At 40.8% G+C, this 24,994-nt stretch overlaps 1 protein-coding gene and 1 long non-coding RNA gene across 2 annotated transcripts in view; both read right to left on the minus strand.

Annotated features, from left to right (window-relative positions):
- Window positions 1-24,994, minus strand: part of LOC146969036 (uncharacterized) — an 82,862-nt gene that overhangs the window by 16,686 nt on the left and 41,182 nt on the right. The gene's annotated exons all lie outside the window — the stretch shown is intronic.
- Window positions 2,999-23,145, minus strand: LOC146969038 (Fc receptor-like protein 5). Its single transcript, XM_085760437.1, has 13 exons — window positions 23,046-23,145; window positions 22,043-22,303; window positions 19,740-20,015; window positions 19,350-19,625; window positions 19,030-19,230; window positions 17,852-18,094; window positions 9,495-9,755; window positions 9,114-9,366; window positions 8,746-9,035; window positions 8,235-8,537; window positions 7,855-8,118; window positions 3,810-4,055; window positions 2,999-3,057 (listed from the first exon to the last, which is right to left on the minus strand). Exons 1-13 carry the CDS (start codon window positions 23,143-23,145, stop codon window positions 2,999-3,001), a joined length of 3,033 nt encoding a protein of 1,010 aa, XP_085616563.1.

Consider the following 24,994-nt stretch of genomic DNA (forward strand, 5'->3'; position numbering starts at 1 on the left):
TGCCATGGTAACTGCTCGGCTTTGGCTCGGACCACTACGATGGTGGGGATTACTCAGTGCTGCGCTCCAATCGCAGGGAGCATGAGGTCCCTGAGGATCACAACCACATCTTATGGTGGATACTCATTCAAGTATGAGACCTTGCCAAAAATCATACCTGAAGAGTGTACTTATTTATTTTATTTTTTGTGTGTGTGTGTACTTATTAATGTCTTGTACTGTAAACAGTGCATTACACACTGATTGTCTGAGTAGGCCTATACAATGATGGGTTTTTGCAATTAACATGCTAAAGAATTAACATAATTTTTGTTCCAGGAGGAAAAGCTGCAGCTTGTGCTAGTGCATATTAATCACACCACAACTTATGAATTCTAGTTTAACATCACAAACCTCCTAACTCTCTGAGTTTTTTGCATGTCATGTTACTTTAGCAACAAGTTAAGCAAGTAAAAATTAAAGCCATTACTGTATCATTTGTCCATTGTTTGATTCTGACCTTTAGGGGGAAGTGCAGGCACATTTTAAAACTCTGCCCCCAGTACTTTGCATCATCTTCTGCTGTGTGAACCGATTATTGTAGATGTAAAAGACAGTGAATGACTTTTGACTGCCATGTAGTGGCCAGGTTTTTCGTGATGCAGCAAGGTATAAAAGGGAGGGGTCTATTGAACATTGTAAGCTCCACCTGTGTGTGTGTGTTCACCTGTGCGCATCTCCATGACCTTGTTCCTTTGTTCTTCTCCGGGCTGGCGAAGCGTTTGTGCTGCTGAGTCTTTCCTTTGTTTGGACAATTTTTATATTAAAGCAGAAGTAAGCGATCCGGTCGTTTTGGCTAACTTTCTGTCAGCCGATTGAGTTAGCAGTCTCCGCCCTCGTCCCTACGTCACCACATTCACGTGCATCCCTTGGCTAAGATGCATTCAGCGAACTGTGAATAATAGATGCCACAATGTATTTATTATGAAAATGAGCATAACCCGACATGAAATGTTATTTGGTTTAGGTCAAATATTGTAAATCTTACTCTGCTGAGTGATATAGTCCTTTTGGGACAACATGTACAATACCACAGGCATGAATCATTTTTTGTCAGGGGAAATATCTAGATTTTTACATTGTAATGTCCCTTTACACATTTTCCAAGTGTTAAAAAGCACTGGTTGAGGTCAAATCTTGTAAATCGTACTCTGCTTAGTGATATAAAGTCATTTTGGGGCAGACAAAAAAGAAACCCTCTCGATGCAAAATATCTTTATTTGCCTTTATTAGATATAAATCACCAACTATTCAACAATGACATAGGCTACTACAGGAGGCTACATGATCATATTCAATACACTGGCCTACATTCTAAACAGCTAACGTGCATCACCGCCAAATCAGTCAAAATATGTGTTACTGTCTCACATATGCATACCATCGATATAAACTGTGGCATATTGGCTGTTTGAGCTTGATGAAGGCGGCCGTAGAGCCGCAGAAGCTGCGTTTTTCAACTTTAACAGACTGCGTGCTGATGATTGCTCTGTTGCCGTGTATGATCTAGGTATGATCACTACTATCAGGAAATATCCAGTAAATCCTAATCTCATTAAAAATTGTAATGACAGTCCTTATATATATGTATATATCACAGGAAATTAAAATATCATAGTCTCTTTGAATTGATATGGTTATTTTATTAACATAATGAAATCAATAAGCAATTATGTGCAACATGTGCCTATATGTTTTTTTTTTATTCAAAATCTCACGCTGCTATAATAATGCAGACAGCCGTTCCACGTGCTGCATAAAGTGCCCTTATTTGTCACTGAGCACCTGCCCCCCAAAATGTCTGTGCACACCACTGGCCCTTATAGTACCTGATCCCATACACCATAGGACACCTTCAGAGGTCTTGTGGAGTCCACATCTTTACAGACGGAGTGATTTTAGTAGCATGAGTTGGATCAACACAACACTGGGCAGGTGGTTTTAATGCTGTCTGATATATTGTGACTGCAACTGTTAGCTGAAGTCAGATACACTCATCATGTACCAGAAACAAACTCATGTACAAGAGACCAACTATTACACTGAATTTATTATACTGCATATGAAAGGCTATACTTACTATAGTTCATTATACTTCAATGCATTATAGCCTACTACTATGTCAAACGTTGCAAATATAGTAGATTGATAACATATCAAGGCAAAACCAACATGAATGCAAAAACTGTAAGGGCCATATATATTTCATTTGTGACAGATTCCCTTCTTTTTCACTTTACATAGCTACTGTATTTCTTATTAACACTGCTGTTAGTCAACACGATATGACCTTCTGTATAAAATGCTGTATAAAAGGTTTAGTAATAAGCTGTACAAAATGTTCAATAATGAGAAACCTGTACAATCTCTGCAAACACTTCACTGAAAATGGAGTAATATGCATTCAATATTCATTCACATGCAAAGGCAAACCATCAAAAACTATTTTTTTTCTTTTCTTTTCTTTTTTTTTTTTACACTGCTGTTTAGCTTCATAAAATCTCTTGTTTTTCGTGGTGATATCCATGTCCGTCTTGTCATGCTGTTGATCCTGTTTTTATTGACCTGGGACAAAATCATAATAAACTGCTGTAAAAATGGCATATACAGTATGGCATTTCTATGGAATAAAAACAATATAAATATGTTACAATAGTTAAAAAAAAAAAAACACCTATAACATTTTGAAATCAAGAAGGTATAATGTCATTTTTGAAGAAAATAAAAGTGACAAATGAGAATACCTCTGGCTGAATCTGGATCCAGATAAATGCTGTCAGAGCTCCCCTGTGCTCCACCGCATTGACCTGTTGAACATGAGATGAACATGTATCAGTTTTAATAGGGGAATGTGACAGTGCTGAAAAGAATAATGTTTTTTTACTGACTTAAACATTAATCATTCATTTGTTGTCAAATTATATACATAAGTTTAAGATATTTGGACATTAGTAAAGGTTTATACTGAACCCTGTCCAGTGTTTTCTGAGCCTTCGACTGCTTCATACACACAGTCACCTATTGGCCAATCAAAATGAAACAAAGTCACATCAGTCACCTCATGTCTGTGATCATGATTATGATATTTTCTGGTGTCTCTTAATGAGAAACAGATTTATAAATAAACGTGAAAGTGTTGGAAGCTACATGAACAACTGACCTTGGAGGAGAGAGGAATAAACCTGCTGTTGGTTTTCATCATGGTGGACTGAGTCCTGATTCTCACTCTGAGTCTGTGTGACTCTGAAACATGGAGTTTAAAAACGTCTATTAGCATTGATGAGCAGGAACATTTCATAGTAAAACATAATAAAGATGTGAAATATAGAAGTGCTTTAAATTGGAGATGAGAGTTTGTTGTATGAACCTGTTGGCACATGGACCTGTGAAACACAAAGTAGAACATGTATTAAAAACTGAACCACTACTCCATGATGTGACATCTGAACTTATCAGTGATTGATCAATAATCAATATCTCACCTGTTGATCTTATGCATGTAAACAGCGGAAGAAAAATAATCAATAGTATTCCACAAACCAACCTAATGATCTGCCAGAATTCAGGTCTTGGCAAAGCTGTGGTGAAAATTCGACAATGATTAAAAATTAAGAAACACATCAATACTGTAAAAACGTTTTATGATATTTTTTTCTTCTGAGCAAAATCCCTCAGAAAAAATAGACACAAGTGACTTCAAATCTTAGAATAAAGTAAAACACATTTATGTTGACACTGTTTCTTTATCAGACAACAGTCAGACAACTCACCTCTGACTGACACCCAGCTCTGTGCAGACTCTTGTCCTGAGGACTCACACCCGTAGAAACCTTCATCAGACTTTGACACTGCAGAGATATTCAGCTCTGTCCTGGTGTCATTTTGGATCAGTTTGTTATTCTGGTAGAAAAACACACTGGAAGGATTCAAGACGTTTGTCTTGAATTCACAGCTCAGAATAACAGACTCTCCCTCAGTCACAGGATGGACGGGGCTCAACAGGATCAGATTAGAACCTGTAAAACAGTCAGAACATGAAGCTTCAGTCAGAGATCAGCTGGTGCAGACCAAGAGATGACGTTGGTGTTTTGTTGCAGCAGCCACAGATGACAGGATTATATACTGTCAACGTAAACAACAGTAAAAAAAAAAAAAAAAACTTTATCCGAGTTAGGTAGAGGAGCTGGTGCGCACACGTCACCAAGACCTCAGGCAGGTTTCCACAGTTCCAGGCACATTTAAATGGAATTAATAATCACAATAACCCCTATTTATTCTAACTATCTGAATCAGCACATACACGTTTATCTATATCGATTGTCCCGCCACACTGATGACAGATCAAAGGCTGTTGGCATGCGTAATGGAAACTCAGCCTGACTGAATTAACACAGATGAAAGATGAGGATGGATTAATGCTGTGTTGACACTATAGCCTCGTAAACCAGCCTCTCGCAGAAATGCATTTCATTTCATTTCTCGGGAGAGTCTGGCCTCATCCCCCCTCTAAGCGTTTGGGCTGGGCGGGAGTAGTAGCAAAGACGGTTTAATATCTTTGGTAGTAGCGTTGACAGACAACCCCATTCAGCCAATTAGCAAGTTGGTGTAGTGACGGGGCTTTGCACCAGTTGGTCCCTGATTGGCGAACGTGCTGTGTCAATCCTTCTGCCTTCTGAGGGTTTCAGTCCAAATGCTTAGAATGGGGATGAGGCCAGACTCTCCCTCGGAATGAAATGAAATGCTCTTCCGCGAGAGGCTGGTTTACGAGGCTAACTATACACTGCCGTTGCGATGATCTGCTATATTTATTTATTTACTTATTGATTTATTGAGCCGTATCATCATGCGACCATAACAAATAAAACTGAAAACAAATAAACTATCATCTCTCACAGCAAGTGAGACGGGAGGAAACTGATGTTCTGGTCCGGTCCAAGCTGGCAGTGTCCGGTCGCGCGAACAGACCTCACAGGCTGATGATGCAAAAGTAGTCTGGGAGGGAGGAGGTTATGATGTTATCCAGGTTTGCTCTGACATATTGAGAGCTGTTGCCGAGTAAAAAAACAAAAACAAAACACACCCACACCTTTTCCATTAATAAAGACACTCATATTTAGTAACCTACTATTTAAACCAGTGTGCACAGATCACAACATAAACAAACAGCTGTGCGTAAAGGAGGCATCACGGAGCATCTCTCTTTTTCTTTTTTCTTTAAAATTTGCCTGAGATGGGAGATGTGAATATCTGCTCACTATCTGATGATAGTGGTTTGCTGTGAGAGATGATAGTTTATTTGTTTTCAGTTTTATTTGTTATGGTCGCATGATGATGCGGCGTCACCCTTTAATAAATAAAAATAAATAAATATAGGGATCATCACAACAGCACAGTGTGTAGTGTCCACACCTGCTCTTGGGACATCCACGGCTGCTTTTTTGTCTCAGTCCCTCCCTGGTTTCATCTGTGTTAATTCAGTCAGGTTGAGTTTCCATTACGCATGCCGACAGCCTTTGATCTGTCATCAGTGTGACGGGACAATCTATATAGATATACGAAACCACTCAAGAGCCTGGGGAGACAATACACAGCAGACTTGTCTGACAGACAGATGGGGAAGCAGGCCAAACAACAGCTCTCTGAGGGGCTGGCTAAGATTGACAAAAGCCAGCTTCCGGGGAAGCACAAGGTATGGTGCTATCAGCACACACTATACCAACGAGTGATGTGGCCTTTGAAGATCTGCGGGATCCCCACGTCAGAGGTGTCTAGCCAACAGCTACATCAGGAAATGGATGGGCTTGCCCCGCTGCTTCTCCGATGTAGGCCTGTTTGGATGGAACATGCTGGAGCTCCCGCTGAAATCCATCACTCTCGGGTACAAGCAGGAGAAGGCACGCCTTGTACTGGAGATGAAGGACTCTGCTGACCACCTAGTAAGAAGCGCAGAAGTCCCAATCCGCACAGGCCGCAGATGGAAAGCACCTGAGGAAGTAGAGAATGCCATCTCCAGGCTGCAACACAAAGAGGTGATGGGGGCAACCCAGACAGGTCGTGCTGGGCTAGGTTGGGCGGTGCCACAACGATTTTGGTCCAAAGCCACCAGGAGGGAGTGGAAGACCATGGTGGTGGACGAAGTCACCAGAGCGGAGCAGGAGCGCTTCCACATAAAGGCTATATCCCAAGGCAGTCAAGGAGCCTGGACGCGATGGGAGGCCACCGTGCAGAGGCGCATCAGCTGGGCAGACATCTGGAGGACGCCACAGAGCAGGGTAAGCTTCCTAATTAGAGCAGCCTACGACACCCTCCCGTGCCCCCAGAACCTCACCCAGTGGTTTGGGAGTGAGGTTGGCTGCCCACTGTGTGATACCACCAAGGCTAACCTCCAGCACATTCTGTCAGGATGTAAGGTGGCACTGACCCAGGGGCGCTTTAAGTGGCGCCACGACCAGGTGCTAACCAAGTTGGCAGAGCTCCTGGAAAGATGCAGGGTGGCAGCCAAACATAACCAGGAACCAATAAGGCCTGCGCTAGCCGCCTTTGTCAGACCAGGCGAGAGGAGCAGAACATCCACGCAGGAACCTACCATCTTGAGACCGGGCAAGGAGTGGCAGATGCTGGCTGACCTCAAAAGGCAGTTAGTCTTCCCGAGAGAGATCATGACAACTACGCTCAGACCGGACATAGTCATGTGGTCACCTGTGGAGAGGTCAGTCTTAATGATTGAGCTCACCGTCCCCTGGGAAGAGGGCATGACAGCAGCCCATGAGAGAAAATACCTCAAGTACTCCGAGCTGGCAGCGGAGTGCCAAGAGGCTGGCTGGAAACCCAGGGTATGACTGGTGGAGGTCGGAAGCAGGGGTTTTGTTGGCAAGGCAGCAGTGCAGTTGCTCTGCAGCGCTGGGGTGACCGGGGCAAGGCTGCGGAAAGCGGTGAAGGAGCTGGGAGATGAGGCTGAGAAGGCGAGCTACTGGTTGTGGCTTCGGAGGAAGGACAGCAGATGGGGGCAAACACCCGTCTAAGGGCAGCTGCAGGGGGTGGCGGGGAGACGTCCCCATTAGCCACTGCCCCCCCGCCTGGAGTACTAGTGTAGGGGGCGAAACATCAGTGAATGGCGGTTTCCAGCTGACGACCCTGCAGCTGCCCACACAGGAGGTGCGACAGGCCGGAAGGCCGAAGCAGGAACCAACACCTGACCTGTGCAATGATCCGTGTATGTGCTGATTCAGATACAATAAATAGGGGTTATTGCCTGGAACTGTGGAAACCTGCCTGTGAGGTCTTGGTGATGTGTGCACACTGCGAGCTGGGCAGTCAAAATACGAGTCCGCTGGCTGCGCTTCGCCTTGCGCTTAGATTAGACCAGGTTGGAGCTGCCGAGCTTTCGGCGCACTCTCCACGTGGTCTATCGGCAACAAATTGTCACTACGCCAAGGTGAATCTGTCGACACCTCCCCCTGCTGCGCGACCACTCCCATCTCGGCGCACAGCAGTCTGCCAATTTACCGAATCCGCTGCGCACGTTGTTGCACTGGAAGAAAATGCCACTGTGCCAGCTGCGCCAGGGCTCGCCTCGCTGCGCCCCCCGGAGTTGCGCCAGTAGGGCCCTCAATAATTATTAGCTAAGAACCAATTTATGTTAAATCTACAGACGGTGAAGATACAATTACAGAACAAACCAGTCACAGACCAAACTCTCAGAAAGTCACTGTTGATGTAACAACTCAACTCCAAAATAAACCCAATCACATGAGACATTGAAAATTATTCAGATTCTACAAAAAGTGTAAAACAGAAAAATGTAATAAAATGTACCATGTATAGTGATGTTGGCTGAGTTGCTGAACTCTCCTGATCCAGACTCACACCAGTAAACTGCATCACTGGGCTGGGATGTGGAAATTATACATGAGGATCCATTCTTTATTATCTGGTCAGAACAGGTCCGAGAGCCACCCTTAGGAAACCTCCTCAATCTCCACTCAGTAAAGTTTCCCTCACATCTCAGTAAGATCTCCTGAGAGGTGAAGTGCTGCACTCTGTCAGGACTCACTGTGAGAGACGCTGATGGATCAATATCTGTAAACACACACAACAATATTACCATGACTGTGCATATTATTTTATTAATCTTGTTTGCTGATGGTCAAAAACATAATCTTTGGAACAAGTACGTATCATCTCAACCAACTGACCTCCAGACCAGACAAACGTTGGTTCACTAGCCTCAGTGTAAACCACTGGGTCTCCTCTTCCAGCCCAACACACATATCCTGCTGTGTGTGTCTGACCATGGACCATGTAGGAATCCTGTTCAGTCCCACTGCTGCTTCCAGGGAGCAGCTCAGAGCGGTAGGAGAGCTGTGATGGATCAGCAACAGCCTTAAACCAGAAGAACCTCCATCCTGCAGATTTAAGTCCAAGCTCACACTTGAGAGTTACTGAGGCTCCAGGACTCAGCCATGATGGAGACACAGTGAGGACAGGCCTGGGTTTGACTGTTGGGAAGTTGGACACAATGTGGACAAACTATATGATACAGTTTCAGTAGAAAGGAACAAAAACACTTTTTAATGACTTGTTGAGATTTTCAGTTTCAATGAAACATGATTAGTCTAGAGCTAAATCTGGTGTATTTACATTTTGTATGCTCATGAATACGCAGAGTCCTGTTACAAATAAACAAATAAATGAAATGTGATTTACCATCATACACTGTCAGTCTGACTGAATCACTCCACTCTGTTGTAGTAAGTCTATCACTTTTCACTCTGCCCCTACAGCTGTAGTCTCCACTGTGGGATGATGAAGCAGGACTGATCCTGTATTCATGTTGATCTGGAGGTTTGACTGAGGTTGATGTTTGCCACTCATACGTCCACTCAGTGTCTCCTCCCTGGATCTCACAGCTGACAGTGATCGTCTCTCCTCTGTAGATCTCAGGCCAGTTGGGTTGAAGAGTCACAACAGCTTCAGAATTTAACATAAAAACAACAAAAGTTTAAACAATTACACATAATATTTTTCAGTCTCACATTATCTGCTTATTGTCATACTCACCAGCATAAACAGCTCTTACATCCTGACTGTTCTCTGTGTAAAACTCTGGCTCTCCTCTCCCTCCTCTGCAGTAGTACAGACCTCCCTCTGATACAACAGCTCTGGCTGATCTAACGTCTTTAAGTTGATCAGCTCTAGAAGAGTGTGAGACTCGTCTGAACCAGTCGTATTTCCAGTCAGGACCGTCCACAGAGCAGGTCAGTGTCACACTGCCTCCTGCTGGTATGATTGTTGTGTCTGCTCTCAGTCTGGCCTTGGGTTTATCAGCTGTTCAGATTGAACCAAAAACAGTAGTTTATTAAAACATCTACTACCATCACATGACAGTTACAAACAGCACATGATTCACGAGGAAAGAAAAGGGTCACCACATAACGAGAGACAGTTCAACTCACCTGATACTGTCAGTTTCCTGACTCCACTCCACTGTGTTAACAAATAGTCTCCTCTACCTCTACAGCTGTAGTCTCCTCTGTGAGACTCAGTAACACTGTTGATAGTGAATTCTCTGAGTGATGGAGGTTTGTATGAGCTGGTTGTTTCCCACTCATACGTCCACTCCTCTCCTCCCTGGATCTCACATCCGACAGTGACCTTCTCTCCTTTGTATATCACAGACCAGTTGGGCAGCAGATTGACAGTGACTCCACTGGAAACTGTTGAAGTAAAAAAAAAAAAAAAAAAAACAGTAAGGAAAAAAGTAAAGGAAAATAATAGGCCTTGCACTGCAGCACTAATGCTCTATCATGTGATGTCCTGAAGATTGAAATTCATCAGAACATTTGTTTTTGTTTTTGGCAGGGAGAATTTGTCAATCAACGCTTTGAACTTTTCATTTTCTAACTCAGGAAAGTTTACAATGTGATACCTAAAAGACAAGCCACACCTCAAAGTGAAAAAAAAAAAAAAACTTCATTTGCTTAACGAATCATATGACTGAGAGTTCTTAACTTCTTCTTGACTTGTCTTTCACTTTGTCAGGTTGTCCCATTGATCATAACGTACCCAGTTTGACGTCAAGGTCATTGCAGCCTTTACTCCCCATGTGTACAACAAGTGTACAACAGTGGCCAGAAATGGTAGATCCACAATCTAACACCTTTAACGATGTATGTCTACTTCACAATGATGCTAAATTAGTGTTCATGTTTGTCACCAATCTAGATTTAACATTTGACAATTTAGGGTGATATATAAAAAAAACACTGTGAGAGACAAGTATACAATATTGTGGACAGTATACAGTGGAGGCTGGTCCATAGAACTGAGGAGGTTGGTCCTCTATTTTTGAGAGGCAAGAGGAAGATCAACAATTGCAAATTGCAATTCTGGACAAACTGTTTGAGGAGAAGCAGTCAGAAAGATTGTTTTCAGTTACGTGACCCACACAGCTGGAGGGTAAAACATTGGTTCAACCACACAGAGGGTGTTGTGTAAAATTCCCATTGTGATTTTTACAAGTGTTGAACACTGGCCTGCTCTTTTTAAAATCTCACATCCTTGATAAATGCTCTGTCTTTTTCATTAGGTCTGTGTTAATCTGAAAACAGCAGGATTGAATAAAACTAGAAATTGTATTTCCTGAAGGAAATACGTGTGAATGCTGAAAGCCATTGCTGAACCATGCTGAATTAGCAGAATAAATTGACAAAGACATGCAAGAAACATGTCTAAGGCATGAATTGAACCCACAACTTCATGACTGGTAACTTGACACACTAACCATATGGCCACAGAGCACCTGAGTTACAACGAGCTTTATACTATGAGGAATCAAAGGCTGTCCAATGACAGCTGAATAGTTGGAATCAAAAGTCAAGTAATGATGTGACATGACTGAGGCAGGAATCAAACCCATGACCTCATGATCAGTAAACCTTTGTTCTGCCACTCAGCCACAGAGAGCACACACTTATCAAGACTGTTGTCATTCATTGTAATGTGATGATGTGCTGCAAACTGTGGTACGAGAAATCAATCAGTCTCTTAACGAACACCTGTAGCTAATTGAAAGCGGGGGAGGGGAGGTGAATTCTGCCAGTGACGTCCATTAGTGGGCAGCGCAGGGCGAGAAATTATGGATACAAATCATTGAAGACTTTTGCTTTTGTCTGCTGCTTTGTTGGTTTTCAAAGTTCCAGTGCATTTAAATCTTAGATCAGTGGTATTTAGAAACATGTTAACACAAACCAAGATAGAAAGAGGTAAAGAGCTCGGGAAAAAAAATTGTTCAAAAGTTCAAAGAGACTGGCACATTAACAAAGATGACAAGGTGGGACTTGAACGAGTGACTTTGCAGTTGCCAAGCAGTCATCTTAACCACTGGACTATGGAAACACTTCAAGTAAACAGATTGGGACTTTGATGAGTGTGAGATAGCTGAAAGCTTATCAAAATAGTAGAAAATACAGGCAGAAGTACAAATACAGGACTTCTGTGTGTGTGACTATTTTTTGTGAAGTTAAAGGTTGAATATGTAAGATTACCAGAACAACAACAGAAAAAGAATTCCAGCAGTCGATTGCCAGACCGTTGCTAGGTAAAATGGGCCGTTGCTAGGGACTCTGCTCTGATCAGAGGACAGACAGGAGGAGAACTATGCAGGATATTTACCTTATGTTTCATTTTTACCGTCATTAACAGCATAATAAATGACTTGTAGCTCAATTGTTACAGGGAGAGTGGAGGCTCTCTGCCTTCCACACCGCTGCTGAAAACCAAACCTGCGCTCAGAGCCTCCGGTGTCACTGCTCTCGTCAAGTTGAAAAAAAAAAAAAAAAAAAAAAAAAGGAGCTCGCTGGCACCGAGAGTCCGCGACAGTAAACGTGTTTATGACAGATAAGACTACACAAATACACCCATCCTAACATGTATATGATAATCCATTGATCCACCGATATTAAAAAGGCTTGGTTGGAGACAAACGCATACGACCGGGAGGAGGCAGGAAAACAGCGGAGAATTGAGCCACATGTCGGCTACGGGCAGGTAGGAATGTAAACAGAACGTTGACAGAAAGTCATTGTCGAGCCCGTCAAAAAAAAATTAAAATAATTATAAGACTAAAAAAAAATTACTTTCATTCTGTACCCCTCTAAACGCCCCCTGGATGTATTATTTTTGAAAAAATATAGCTTTTAATAAATATTCTACATATTCAACCTTTAAACAAAGTATAATGCCATTTACAGCAAGTTACAATCTGGAGCTCCATCTGCTCGGCTCTGAAAGAAAAATCAACTAGTGTGAATGGGAGCAGAGAGCTCCCTGGCTGCATTTATAAAATATTTAAAATTATTCTCTAAGTCTTTGTGCTTTTTTGACTATATTTTGAGACAAAGGACAAGTGTGGCTACAAACGTGGAGAAAATCATGTGTCTAGAGTTTAATTTGTGGCCCTGCTGACAGTTTAGCCAGAAAAATTCCAGAGTTTTTGAGCTCTCCCCCACTCTAACGATGATGTCACACACTCTAAGCTCTGCTCGTTAGATGCAATACACACCCATTATAAAGTTGGATTTTGTCAAGATTTTTAATGATTTTAAAACTGCCAAATATCTGAAACTGTTGAAGATATCAATAAGCTGAGTCATAGAGGAACACTTAAAAAGTTTGTCTATAGCTTAGAATTTGAGTGAGAGTGAGAAAAAAGAGGAATTGGTTACCTTCAGTCTCACTGTAGATGAGTGCATGCAGACCTAAAAGAAAGATAGAAATTTCAGGAAATATTTTGAAAGTGTCAAAATTGTTTAGAATAAAATAAATGTATAATATAATGAATAAGAAATATAATACTTTACAGGATTTACAAATAATACCTTGGACTATACACTTTGCATGCATTATACAAATATGTGTCCAAACATAACCAAGAATAATCAGAAGCCATGGTCACGTTAACAAATAGTACTACGTTGATAAAAACCCAAATCTGCTTCTAAAAGACACAGAATTGTAAAATCCCAAATCTGCCTCTAAAAGACACAGAATTGTAAAATCCCAAATCTGCCTCTAAAAGACACGGAATTGTAAAATGACTGATGTACTCACAGAGTAATGACAGCACACAGAGCAAAGTGTGGCCCATCTTCACATCCACCACAGACACTGTCGCTCTGCTTCTTGAAATGTTTCTACTTCACATTAATAATGAGAGAAAAACTGAAGAACGTTACAGAAGAAGAAGTTACATTTCACACATGTGGAGCAGCATTTTTCATCTCATTAGTACTGCCTTTAAGGTCTTCCTTCCGTTTTACACATAACTACAGTTTGACAAGCTGTTAAAAAAATAGTCTCTTGTCCATAGGTTTGTATCTGGTCCATGATGAGTGTATTGACTCAGTGGTGTATCTATCTAGTAAATGTCTGTGGAGATGTGGAAGGTGTCCTGTGGTATCAGATAAGTTTCAAAATGAGTCCATGTATCAGACTGTTCTTTCCACCATTATATGAAAATCTGAGCGATTCACAGGCCAAAAAATGAGTTATTCCGAATTAAATATTCAAAGTGTTTTGATATAATTTTATGGTCCAGCTTTTCAAATTGTAAATCATATATTTATGCTTCCAGAGTCAGTTAAGTGCCTCCCTGTCTACAGTGTGTAATTTTAATCTTGAATCACAAAATGAAGCTGCAGTGTTGTGATGAATAGTGGTAAAAGCAGTAAGCTGGGCGTCAATCCTAACATGAATGAAGCCTCATTAGTTTGGGTGACAGAAAAGTTCCTCTTTCCACATTAAGACACTGGTAGAAAAAGGGGGTGTGTCTCAAAGCTGAAAGAATAAGTGTCATCTACTACAAGAGGGTATGCAAAATGGTAGACAGATCGATAACATCATGTTTTTTGTTCATGCAACAATGTGCATGGCCAATATTTATTTTTCAGTCTGAAATATTATAAGGAGACAAGCAAAGCCAGAAGACTGAGACTGAGAAGTTCGTTATAAGCGTTCTCCCTCTCTGCTCTGCATCTTGGACACTCCCTATCACCTCCGTCTGGTGCATGTGGTCAGCTCTAGGTGTGAAACATCCCATATGACAGCAAAGATGGCATGTATCATTTTTGGTACAGCAGCACCAAGTAAAGTAAAGTAATTAAAACACTGACACAAAACGGTCTGTCAGCCCGTCAACAGACACATGAATTAGTACTGTTTTTGGTGATGATGCCACTAATTCAAAATTGATGTACATACATATTTTTGTGAAGTCTCTCTTCAATATATCTGTTGGTATTCTTCTTCTTTTTTTTTTTTTTTACTTGTTAAAAGAGACACTACAGGCAAAAACACAGTTCTTTTTTGCACCAATCAATTTTGAGATTTTGGGCTATTTTTCTTTGTTAACGTGTACTCTGTCACAAAAGAAGAAATGGCAGAAAATCCACATTAAGGTGGTTATTTTGCTTCATTTAGTCTCTTTTGTCAGTAGATTTCTCCTAAATACACCATTTAGCAGCTACTGTGAAATACTGTGCTGTACCTGTTGACTGACCCTGACACATGTCATGTCAGGTATCACTGTAAAGCTCATTCTCTCCTGAACAATTACGTAGGCTCCAAAAATGGTAATTTCCTCTGTATCTGAAACCAATCGTAAAAGTACAATTTACATTAACAATCTATGGAATTTTACAATACAATTCTTTAAAGGCCGTTTTCTCAAAATGAGTTTTTGCTCATCTGAGCCCTAAATCTCCACTTAAAGGGACAACGAGGAGTTTCTAATCGGTTATAAAAAAGTCTCACGTTAATGTGGATGAATCTCCGCTACCCACACTTGTTAATGGGCCCATTTTCGATAAATATATCATTCTGTCTCTATCGTTATTTTGTTACTATTAGTGGTGGCGGAGATGCTGGTCGAGCCGACCAGCGTTTCTTTACTTTCAGTTTCGCAACGAGTCATGAGAATAACGTAGCTGAATCGCCGTTTATGGTGGGAACTACGACGGTATGTGAACCTCTTTGAACCTCTGACTTTAATTATTGATGAATGAAAACATGAGTCCGTCTTGCGCCGGTCAAAAGAATTTTACGGTGTGCGCGGAGGCTCATAAATGTAGTGTGAAAACGCTTCGCTTTTCCAAAACTCCTCGTTGTCCCTTTAAGTAGCACTTACAAACACAAAATCTTCTGCGTTGGACTTGACTTGGCCCCCTCGATGATATATTGGTGTTTGGAGAAATTAAAATTTTGGGCCCAAAATGCAATTTTTCGACATCCCCGGGGGTTAGAAATTTTTTGCATTTTCTGGAGGGGTCTTTGGCCATTTTCTCCAAAACAACTGGCCCGATTTCAACCAAACCATCTGAATTGGACTTGACTCGGCACCCCCAGTAATATATTCGGGTTTGGAGAAATTTGAATTCTGGGCCCAAAATGCCATTTTTCGACATCCCCAGGGGTTAAGAGTTTTGAAAATCGCCTGTGGGGTTTTTCATTTTCTCCAAAAACACTGTTTTCAACCAAACCATCTGTGTAGGACTCGACTCGGCCCCTCCGATGATATATTAGTGTTTGGAGAAATTTGAATTTTGGGCCATAACGCCATTTTTCGACACCCCCATGGGGTTAGAATTTCTTAGCATTTGCTGGAGGGGTCTTTGGCCATTTTCTCCAAAACAACTGGCCCGATTAAAAAAAACACTGCAGGATGAGGGATCAATTTATTTAATTAAAAACTAAATGAAAACAATGAAATAAGCGCTATTCCTGACCAGTGCGTCAAAAGACATGCAAGCCAGGAAATGTAACGTCCCCGATAGGCTGTCAGCTGGTCAGCTTCTGGTCTCTCTGTCAAACACTGGCCTGCCGGTGATGTCAATCAGCGTGCGGACCGCTCTCAGGATCTGAGAGTGAAGAGCGGAAGTTTTGTGCAGCTGTGAGCTGAGAACATGACCGTTGTATTTCAGTTAGTGAGGCAAATTAAACATATTCTTCAGAAGATATTCCTTATCTCTGAGACTTCTGTGAAACGTTAAAGAAACAAACAACCACATGAATCTCTTTAATAATAGCCTAAAATGATGTGTTTTATCTTGATTTTTACTTGAGGACAGTCTCCAACTTGCTCTATGATGAGCTCCATCTATGGCCTCTCTCTCCTGGATCCAGATGAGGACCAGTAAAGGTGCACTGGTAAATATTAGTGACAGAAAATCCAACCAAGGGTTATATTATGACTTCAATGTATTTATTCACAAAGGAAAATGATTTTGGTTGAAACAATTGTGAGAAGATGAAAACACAATGTAAATGTAAAATAATATTCAAGAAAAATAAAGAAATTAATGTTGTTGTTTCTGCTTTTTCCCTGATCATCAAACTGTCGCTATATGATTTTACCGTGATTGCAGGTCTCTACATGCTGCTCTTCTCACAACTGCATGTTGATCATCAGAATACAACCATTGTATGAGCCATATATGTGATTTGTGTGATACTCCTTTTTCACGTATTACATAATTCTGATCAAACTTAACTCTGATGTTTAAATCAGCCCCATATGATGTACAAACTGAGAAGGGAAATAAAAGCAAACCTGTGTAAAATGTTTAATGATGAGAAACCTATCCTACAACCTATGCTACAAAAGAAAATAATATAAATTCAATAGTCATTCATATGCAAAAGAAAAAAAAAACTTTTGGTTTCATATAAATTGTTGTTCACCCCCATAAAATGTGTAGTTGTTCATGGCTCTCTTGTTTTGTCGACGATGTTCTCCTGTTCATGGACCTGCAATAGAAACACAAATCACAATTTATATGTGGAGTCAACGAAATAGGTTTAAAAATACAATCAAACATTTGAATTACACCTTAACCAAAGGTTTCTTCAACAATGTCTTCTAAAACACAGAAAGCATTTTTTTTTATTGATGGGGGAGCTGATGTTATGTTTGTTACCTGTGGCTGAATCTGGATTCTGCTCTGCATCATCACATTGATCTGTTGAGATGAACATTACAGACAATTTATATTAGTTTCAATTGGAGATGTCACATTAGCGTCTGAGCTGAAAAAAATAACGTGTTTGTTGTCCTGAACATAACTAAAAAGTTTATACTGAACATTGTTTTCAGAGCCTCTGATTGATTCATAGGGGCAGATGTCACTTATTGGCCAATCAAGATTAAACAAAGTCCAATCATGTCTGAGATTGTGATTCAGAGATTAGAAATAAATATGAAAGTGTTGGAAGCTACATGAACAACTGACCGTGGAGGAGAGAGGAATAAACCTGCTTTTGATTTTCATCATGGTGGACTGAGTCCTGATTCTCTCTCTGAGTCTGAGTGAGTCTGAAACATAAGACAAAACATAAACAATGTCTATTAGCATTGATGAGCAGGAACATTTCAAAATAAAACATAATAAAGATGTGAAATATAGAAGTGATTTTAATTGGAGATGAGAGTTTGTTGTACAAACCTGTTGACACATGGACCTGTGAAACACAGAGTAGGATTTGTATTAAAAACTGAGGCACTGCTCCATGATGTGACAACAGAACTGACAATGATTCATAAAAAATCAATATATCACCTGTTGATCTTCTATAGAAAAACAGCAGCAGGACAATGATCAATATTATTCCACAAAGCGGAAAAACAATCAGCCCCACAGGAAGTGCAGAGCTTTCAGATTTGGACACAGCTGTGGAAATATTCAAGACTAAGTAAAGATCTACATGTCGGATAAATGTACAAAATAGAAAAAGACTCAAACATTGTAACACTACTCACCTCTGACTGACACCCAGCTCTGTGCAGACTCTTGTCCTAAGGACTTACACCTGTAGAAACCTTCATCAGACTTTGACACTGCAGAGATCCTCAGCCCAGTCCTGATGTCACTTTGGATCAGTTTGTTATTCCGATAGAAAAACACATTGGAAGGATGTTCTTCTGTCAAGATTTTACAGAGCAGAATAACAGACTCTCCCTCAGTCACAGGATGGACGGGGCTCACCAGGATCAGATTAGAACCTGTAAAACAGTCAGAACATGAAGCTTCAGTCAGAGATCAGCTGGTGCAGACCTTGTTTGTTTACAACCGAGAGATGAGACTGAGATGATGTTGATGTTTAGTTGCAGCCACAGATGACAGGTTTAGAGGTTTTTATTTATTTATTTTTAATACTACTGAACAGTCAATGTTAACAGCAGTAAAAAAAACAACAACAAAAAAAAACCTTGCAAGTGGGAGAGCTCTCTACTCAGCTAACTAATTTCATTACACACACACACATATATATACACTAATTTGAATTGTTAAGTCTACAGATTGTAAAGCTACAATTAATAACAAACCATGAAACAGTCAACTCCAAAATACATTAAATCACATGAGACATTGGAAATTATTCAGATTCCACTAAAAGTGAAAAAGAGACTAAATGTAATAAAATGTACCATGTATAGTGATGTTGACGGAGTTGCTGAACTCTCCTGATCCAGACTCACACCAGTAAACTGCATTACTGTGCTGGGATGAGGAAATCGTACACGAGGATCCATTATGTATTTTCTGGTCAGAACAGGTCCGATGGTCATAGTACTGACCACCAGAATGACCCCAATGGCCATTCCAATTGTCACTCTTCGGAAACCTCCTCAGTCTCCACACAAGAGAGTTTCCCTCACATCTCAGTGAAATGTCCCGACGGGTGAAGTGCTGCACTCTGTCAGGACTCACTTTGAGAGACGCTGATGGATTAACATCTACAAAAAAATCACACACACATAAAGATATTAACATTAAAATGTCTCATGTCTCATTAGATTTTCCTTGGCTAATCTGTTGTTTATCATCTCAACAAACTGACCTCCAGACCAGACAAACGTTGGTTCACTGGCCTCGGTGTAAATCACTGGGTCTCCTCTTCCAGCCCGACACACATATCCTGCTGTGTGTGTCTGACCATGGACCATGTAGGAATCCTGTTCAGTCCCACTGCTGCTACCAGGGAGCAGCTCAGAGCGGTAGGAGAGCTGTGATGGATCAGGAACAGCCTTAGACCAGAAGAACCTCCATCCTGCAGATTTAAGTCCAACCTCACACTTGAGAGTTACTGAGGCTCCAGGACTCAGCCATGATGGAGACACAGTGAGGACAGGTTTGCCTATTGGGAAGTTGGACACAATATGGACAAACTATATGATACAGTTTCAGTAGAAAGGAACAAAAACACATTTTACTGACTTGTTTAGATTTTCAGTTTAAATGAAATATGTTATTTACCAACTAACACTGTCAGTCTGACTGAATCACTCCACTCTGTTGTATTATGTCGATCACTTTTCACTCTGCCCCTACAGCTGTAGTCTCCACTGTGGGATGATGAAGCAGGACTGATCCTGTATTCATGTTGATTTGGAGGTTTGAGTAAGGTTGGTGTTTCCCACTCATACGTCCACTCAGTGTCTCCTCCCTGGATCTCACAGCTGACAGTGATCGTCTCTCCTTTGTAGATCTCAGACCAGTTGGGTTGAAGAGTCACAACAGCTCTGTTTGGGACTGATCATGGTCAATAATTTAACAAAAAAATGGTTCATTAAACATCAGATATTATGTTTGTTAATCTTAATCTACCATGAATACACAATTAGTTTACATTATTTCTATACCCACTAGCATTAACAATCCTGACTTCCTGACTGTCCTCTGTGTAGTAGACTGGGTCTCCTCTTCCTCCTCTGCACCTGTAGACTCCTTCCTGTGAGACTCTGATCTCTCCACTTGTCTTGAAAGCAGCATCATGTGGGTTCAGAGGTTCAGAGAGTTTATTGTCTCTGTACAAGTTGTATTGCCAACCAGATGATGGGTTCACCGAGCAGGTCAGTGTCACACTGCCCCCTGCTGGTAGGACTATGTCATTTGTTGTCAGTGAGGCCCGGGGTTTGTTTGCTGTTCAGTTCACAGAGAAAAACAAAACAACTCAATGGTTAAACAGAGGACTATTGCACAAAACCAAGATAGCGGATAACCCAGGACTTTCCAGTTATCCAGGCTGAATTCAGGACTCGGTTGCACAAAAGCAGAGCCAGTGTACGACGGGCCTTACCACTCTCCATTTAGCCCCAATTTATCGAACTTGGTTGCAGTTCCACCAGAATTCCACTAGGAGTGATCGCGGACGAGTGCAGAATGAATGGCATCCTATGGAGCTAGAAGGCTAAATTTGTCCCTTTCACCTGGTAATCGTCAAAAAATTGCAAATACTGTTGTATTTTCTGCAAGTTCAGTATGGATTATTATGGGTTAGAAGTGAAATTGTTGAGAAGTTTTGACCTTTCGATTTCCTACAGGTTGGTCATAACACGCTAGCATTCTGCTAATGAATGCTGATTGGTCAGTGACGGACTTGCGACTATTTACAACCAGAGATCCCACCTGATGACAGAATAGCTGTAAAACAGGGGAAAAGCTGTTTTATTTCCTGCTGTAACGCTATTATTATGCACTTTATTAACTTTTAATATTTTTTCAAGCGAGAAAGTAACTGTTAAGACCCCCAATATGCGGCCAGTTTATCCAAATGACGGCTGTTTAGAAGTCTGCTCCGGCTGGCCAACCTCCGTCGTCATCCCGGGGGAGAAAACGATCGCTAATAAAATTACTCGTTGGCTTTTAGAGGTTTACCGCCGGCTGGTTAAATTCTTTTTAGGGGATAAATGTTGGTCTCATTGATGAAATCTAACAATTGTGGCAGTAGCATTAGTTTGTTTGAATGAAAAGTGAAGCTTCATGTGTGTATTGGACAGAAGAGCAGTGCTGCCTGGGGGCTCTGTAGCCTACGTACAGAAATCACCACATTAACATCAATAAATAAATGTTAACCGATCGTCTGCATTAAATGTTTTTTTTTTAATGTTATATGACATGGTTATGGTACGCGGTTCTGTAGACTGGCTGGACGGGCTCTCATCATGCTCTGAGGTGCCTCAGAAATTACCGTAAAGTAGCACCTCTGGCTGTGACGTCATCAAGTATTTTTGAAGAGCTTTTTAGAACAGATATATGAACTTAAAAAATCCAATATTCAGCCAAGTGCATTTTATGGCTCCCCCCTTTTGAAAATAATATTCAAATTACTTGACAAAAAATTATTTCCAGAGAGAGAGAGAGGGAGAGAGAGAGATGCTCGGTGATACCTCCTGTATGCTGAGAAGCTTCTGATTTCAGCCCCATGCATGGTATTTGTTTATGTTGTGATCTGTGCACATTACTTATCTTTGTTACACAGGGTTTAAATCAAGTTTACTAAACGTAACCTGTAGCCAATTTGCAATTGATTGGGTGAAATCCCTAGGACTAGTTCGTTCAAATATGAGCTGTGGAAATGGCCAAAACGACGCCGTCATTGCAAATTCAATTCAATATGGCTAACTTGGCCGGCATGTTCTATAAGCCAACCAATTTTCATGCGTCTAGGTGAAACCGCTAAGAGGGGCTGAATTTTTTTAATTTTCTAGGGGGCACCATTCAGCCAATTTGACGTACATTTTCGCCAGTCCCTATGTGTATGCCAAAATTGTGTGTTTTCGAGCATGGGAAGGCCCCCAAAAGTGCGATCGTTTCGGACAAAAGAGAATAAGAATAAACATAGCAATTTCAATAGGGCCTTTGCTGACACTTGGTGTCGCTCGGGCCCTAATAAGATACATAAAAAACACGAGGAACTAATGAGGAACTAATGAGTAGGTCATTTTTAGTTCTATTGTTACTGAACTAAAACATTTCACTGACTGTCTGGACAGAGAAACACTAATGTACAGTTGCCTATAATGTGTTTTTGTTGTTTTGTTTAGATGAACCTGACAACATTTTAATATGGATGAGATGTCACATTTACATGATACAGTCAATGTGATTTTGAACGTGATGATGTGAAACAAAGGAGTCACCACATAACAAGAGATGTTTTAACTCACCTGATACTGTCAGTGTCCTGCTCCACTCTGTGAACCAATAGTCTCCTCCTTTACCTCTACACCAATAGTCTCCTCTGTGAGACTCATTGACACTGCTGATAGTGAATTCTCTGAGTGATGGAGGTGTGTATGAGCTGGTTGTTCTCCACTCATACGTCCACTCAGTGTCTCCACCTCCCTGGATCTCACAGCTGACAGTGATCTTCTCTCCTCTGTAGATCTCAGACCAGCTGGGCAGCAGAGTCACAGTGGAAACGGAATCTGTTGATGTCAAAAATACATATTTACTCTAACAGAAACAGAAAGTCATCAGATATTGTCATGGCTGTGTGCATCTAATTATTCTGTTAGGTGAATAAAACAACATTTGAACAACATCAGCTGAAGTTACAGACAAAGACATGAAATTATTGAAACAGCTAAAAGCAACAAAATCATGAAAGAGAAAAGTAATACTTGTGCATCAGGTCCCAAAATTTCACACAAGGACTTTGTGATCATGTTTCTTTACTGTGACTGCCAGATACAAACAGCTCAGCACAGTAGTTACCATCACACTGGACTTTAGTCAGAATAACTCCAAAAAGGACCAATTCATTTTTATATGTTTTTGCTGTTAGCTTTTATTCTGAAAGCATCATCAGGTGTTGGGAAACAGCAGCTAATAAATTCCAGCTGTTTGTTCAGTGAACCTGATGTGTCACAGACCTGACACTGTTAGACTCCACATCAACATCCTCAGCCTCATGTAAAAAACAAAACAAAACAAAAAACATGTTTCTTAGAAGCTTTGAAATTATTGTTAAAGTAAAGTTTTAGGTTTGAAGGGTTTTTTTTAATCAAGGTGTATTATTTATCCTGTCTGAGCTATTCTTTCCTCACACCTCCATCATAAAAAGTTATTTTATTTCTTGTTTGCTGTTGGTATAAAAAGTTCTCTCTTACACTACTGATGAACAGAATAACAGATTTACAGTGAATGTTTTCTAATGATTAAACTCACCAGTTTGCCAAACGGTGACTTTGTTGCTTTCTTGTGTGGTGAACTCTGGTTCTCTGCTCCTTCCTCTGCAGGTGTAGATGCCTCCCTGCCTGACTGTCATGACTCTGGATGGCCAGTATTGTTCTCCTACAGTCTGAGGTGTAGCAGAGTCAGAGGTTCGTCTGAACCAGTTGTATTTCCAGCTGTTGGACTGATTCACAGAGCAGTACAGATTCACGCTGTGCCATTTTGATAACAGTACTGTGCTGTCTGCTGTCACAGTGGCTGCGGGTTCATTTGCTGTATGTTAAAAGCAAAAAATATGTGAGAGAATAAATAGGATGTGATTCTGTTTTATTAAATTAGAAACTTTATAAGTAAACAGACGTGAAACTTCCCACAAAACCAGAGAATTTATCCAAACAATCAAACTGAACATCCACTTCATAATTTAGCTTTTACTTCAAGATAATAATAAAAAGATAGTAACAAACTGTGTTACAACAAAACTACACAACAGTTTCCCAGTTGTGCAAAAGGTTTTTCTCAAACTGATATGAGTTATTTAGAAAAATACATGATTTCACATGTAATGGTAAATTTGAATATTCCTTTGTTTTAATCACTGAGACGTCCCCACACCCTGCTTTCCCCCAAGATATCGATCTCCTTTTGTCTATTACCCATTTGTGTATTTTAACCCAGACCTCTTCACCCTGCAGGATGCCCCAGGTGTGACACACACCCTCGGGGTCGGTGCCGATACCTACAGCAGACAGAAAACACTGTCTGAGTATAGGGTCGACCCCTGCAGCAGACAAGGGGGTGTGGAACACACCTTAGGGGGCGTTCCTCAGGTATAAATGTTTAGTCTCCCCATTTCTCTTGGTCTTTCTTTACCATCACCGCTCGGGTGAGGATTGACCTTTCTTTGCAAGGAAATAAAAAGCTTGTCGGCCAGCAGAAGTCTCTATTTCATTACTCACCAACAGCAAACAGCTAAAAACTTCCACGACACACATTATTGGGTACTTCTCTTCTTTTGAGTAATTTATAAAACAAATGATATGATTGAATGTGAACATACAGTAAGGAGGATAATAACAGTTATAGTTGTACTGTAGGAAAGTGAGAGAAACAGGAAAAAAAAGAACTGGTTACCTTGAGTCTCTCCGTAGAAGAGTGTATTCAGCACTAAAATAAAGATTGAATCCTCATTAGACATGATCAATCTGACAAACATCATCATGAACTACAGCGTTTTAAGAACCAGGTGAAGTTTCAGAAGAGGCAGCTTTCATTGAACCAAGGGGCGCAGTCTATCAACTGTCCTATTTATTAAAGGTAAAAAGCCCGCCAAAATACTTTAAAAGATTACTCAACCTAATATTCTAAATTTCTGAAAAGGCAGGAAACATAATGAAAACTTAAATGAAATAGATGTAAAATCTAGCAAATAACATTACATCACACCTAATGTGCATAATGTGCATGTATTGTACAAATTCGTGGAAATAACCTGTGCAGTCTCCATGTCGCTCTGGTCACATAAACAAAACTACTACGGTGCTAAAATCATGAATCTGCCTCTGAAAAACACAGAATTATAAAATGCCTGATGTACTCACAGAGTGATGACAGCACACAGAGCAAAGTGTGGCCCATCTTCACATCCAGCAGCGACACATCGCTCTGCTTCTGGAAATGTTTCTACTTTATATTAATAATGATGAAAAAAGAGAGAGAGAGAAGGAAGGCAATAGAAGAGGAAGTTTCACACGTGAATGGGATGAATTTTGCTCAACTCCCTCTAAGATCAGCCCCTCTGTTCTTCCTTCTGTTTCACACAAAGTTCAGACCACTACATGACCACAGCACGTTGACACTTCCTGCTCTCTGTTGTGCAGGATCAATATTTATTTCCCAGTCTAAAAGATCACGAGGAAGAATCAAAATCTAAAGACTGAACT

Source organism: Trachurus japonicus, chromosome 18, assembly GCF_045865225.1.
Source record: "Trachurus japonicus isolate A0001 chromosome 18, Traja_1.0".
Lineage (NCBI taxonomy): Eukaryota > Metazoa > Chordata > Actinopteri > Carangiformes > Carangidae > Trachurus > Trachurus japonicus.

Bases quoted from the DNA above. Each gene is read 5' to 3' on its own strand.
- LOC146969038 (XM_085760437.1), bottom strand. From the start codon at position 23,145: ATGACAGTCAGGCAGGGAGGCATCTACACCTGCAGAGGAAGGAGCAGA. The intron at 18,095-19,029 runs GTCAGACACACA...ACTGTTTTACAG, and splicing joins GGATTCCTACATGGTCCATG to GTTCTAATCTGATCCTGGTG. The intron at 9,367-9,494 runs GTGAGTTGAACT...CAATCTGAACAG, and splicing joins CAGGAAACTGACAGTATCAG to CTGATAAACCCAAGGCCAGA.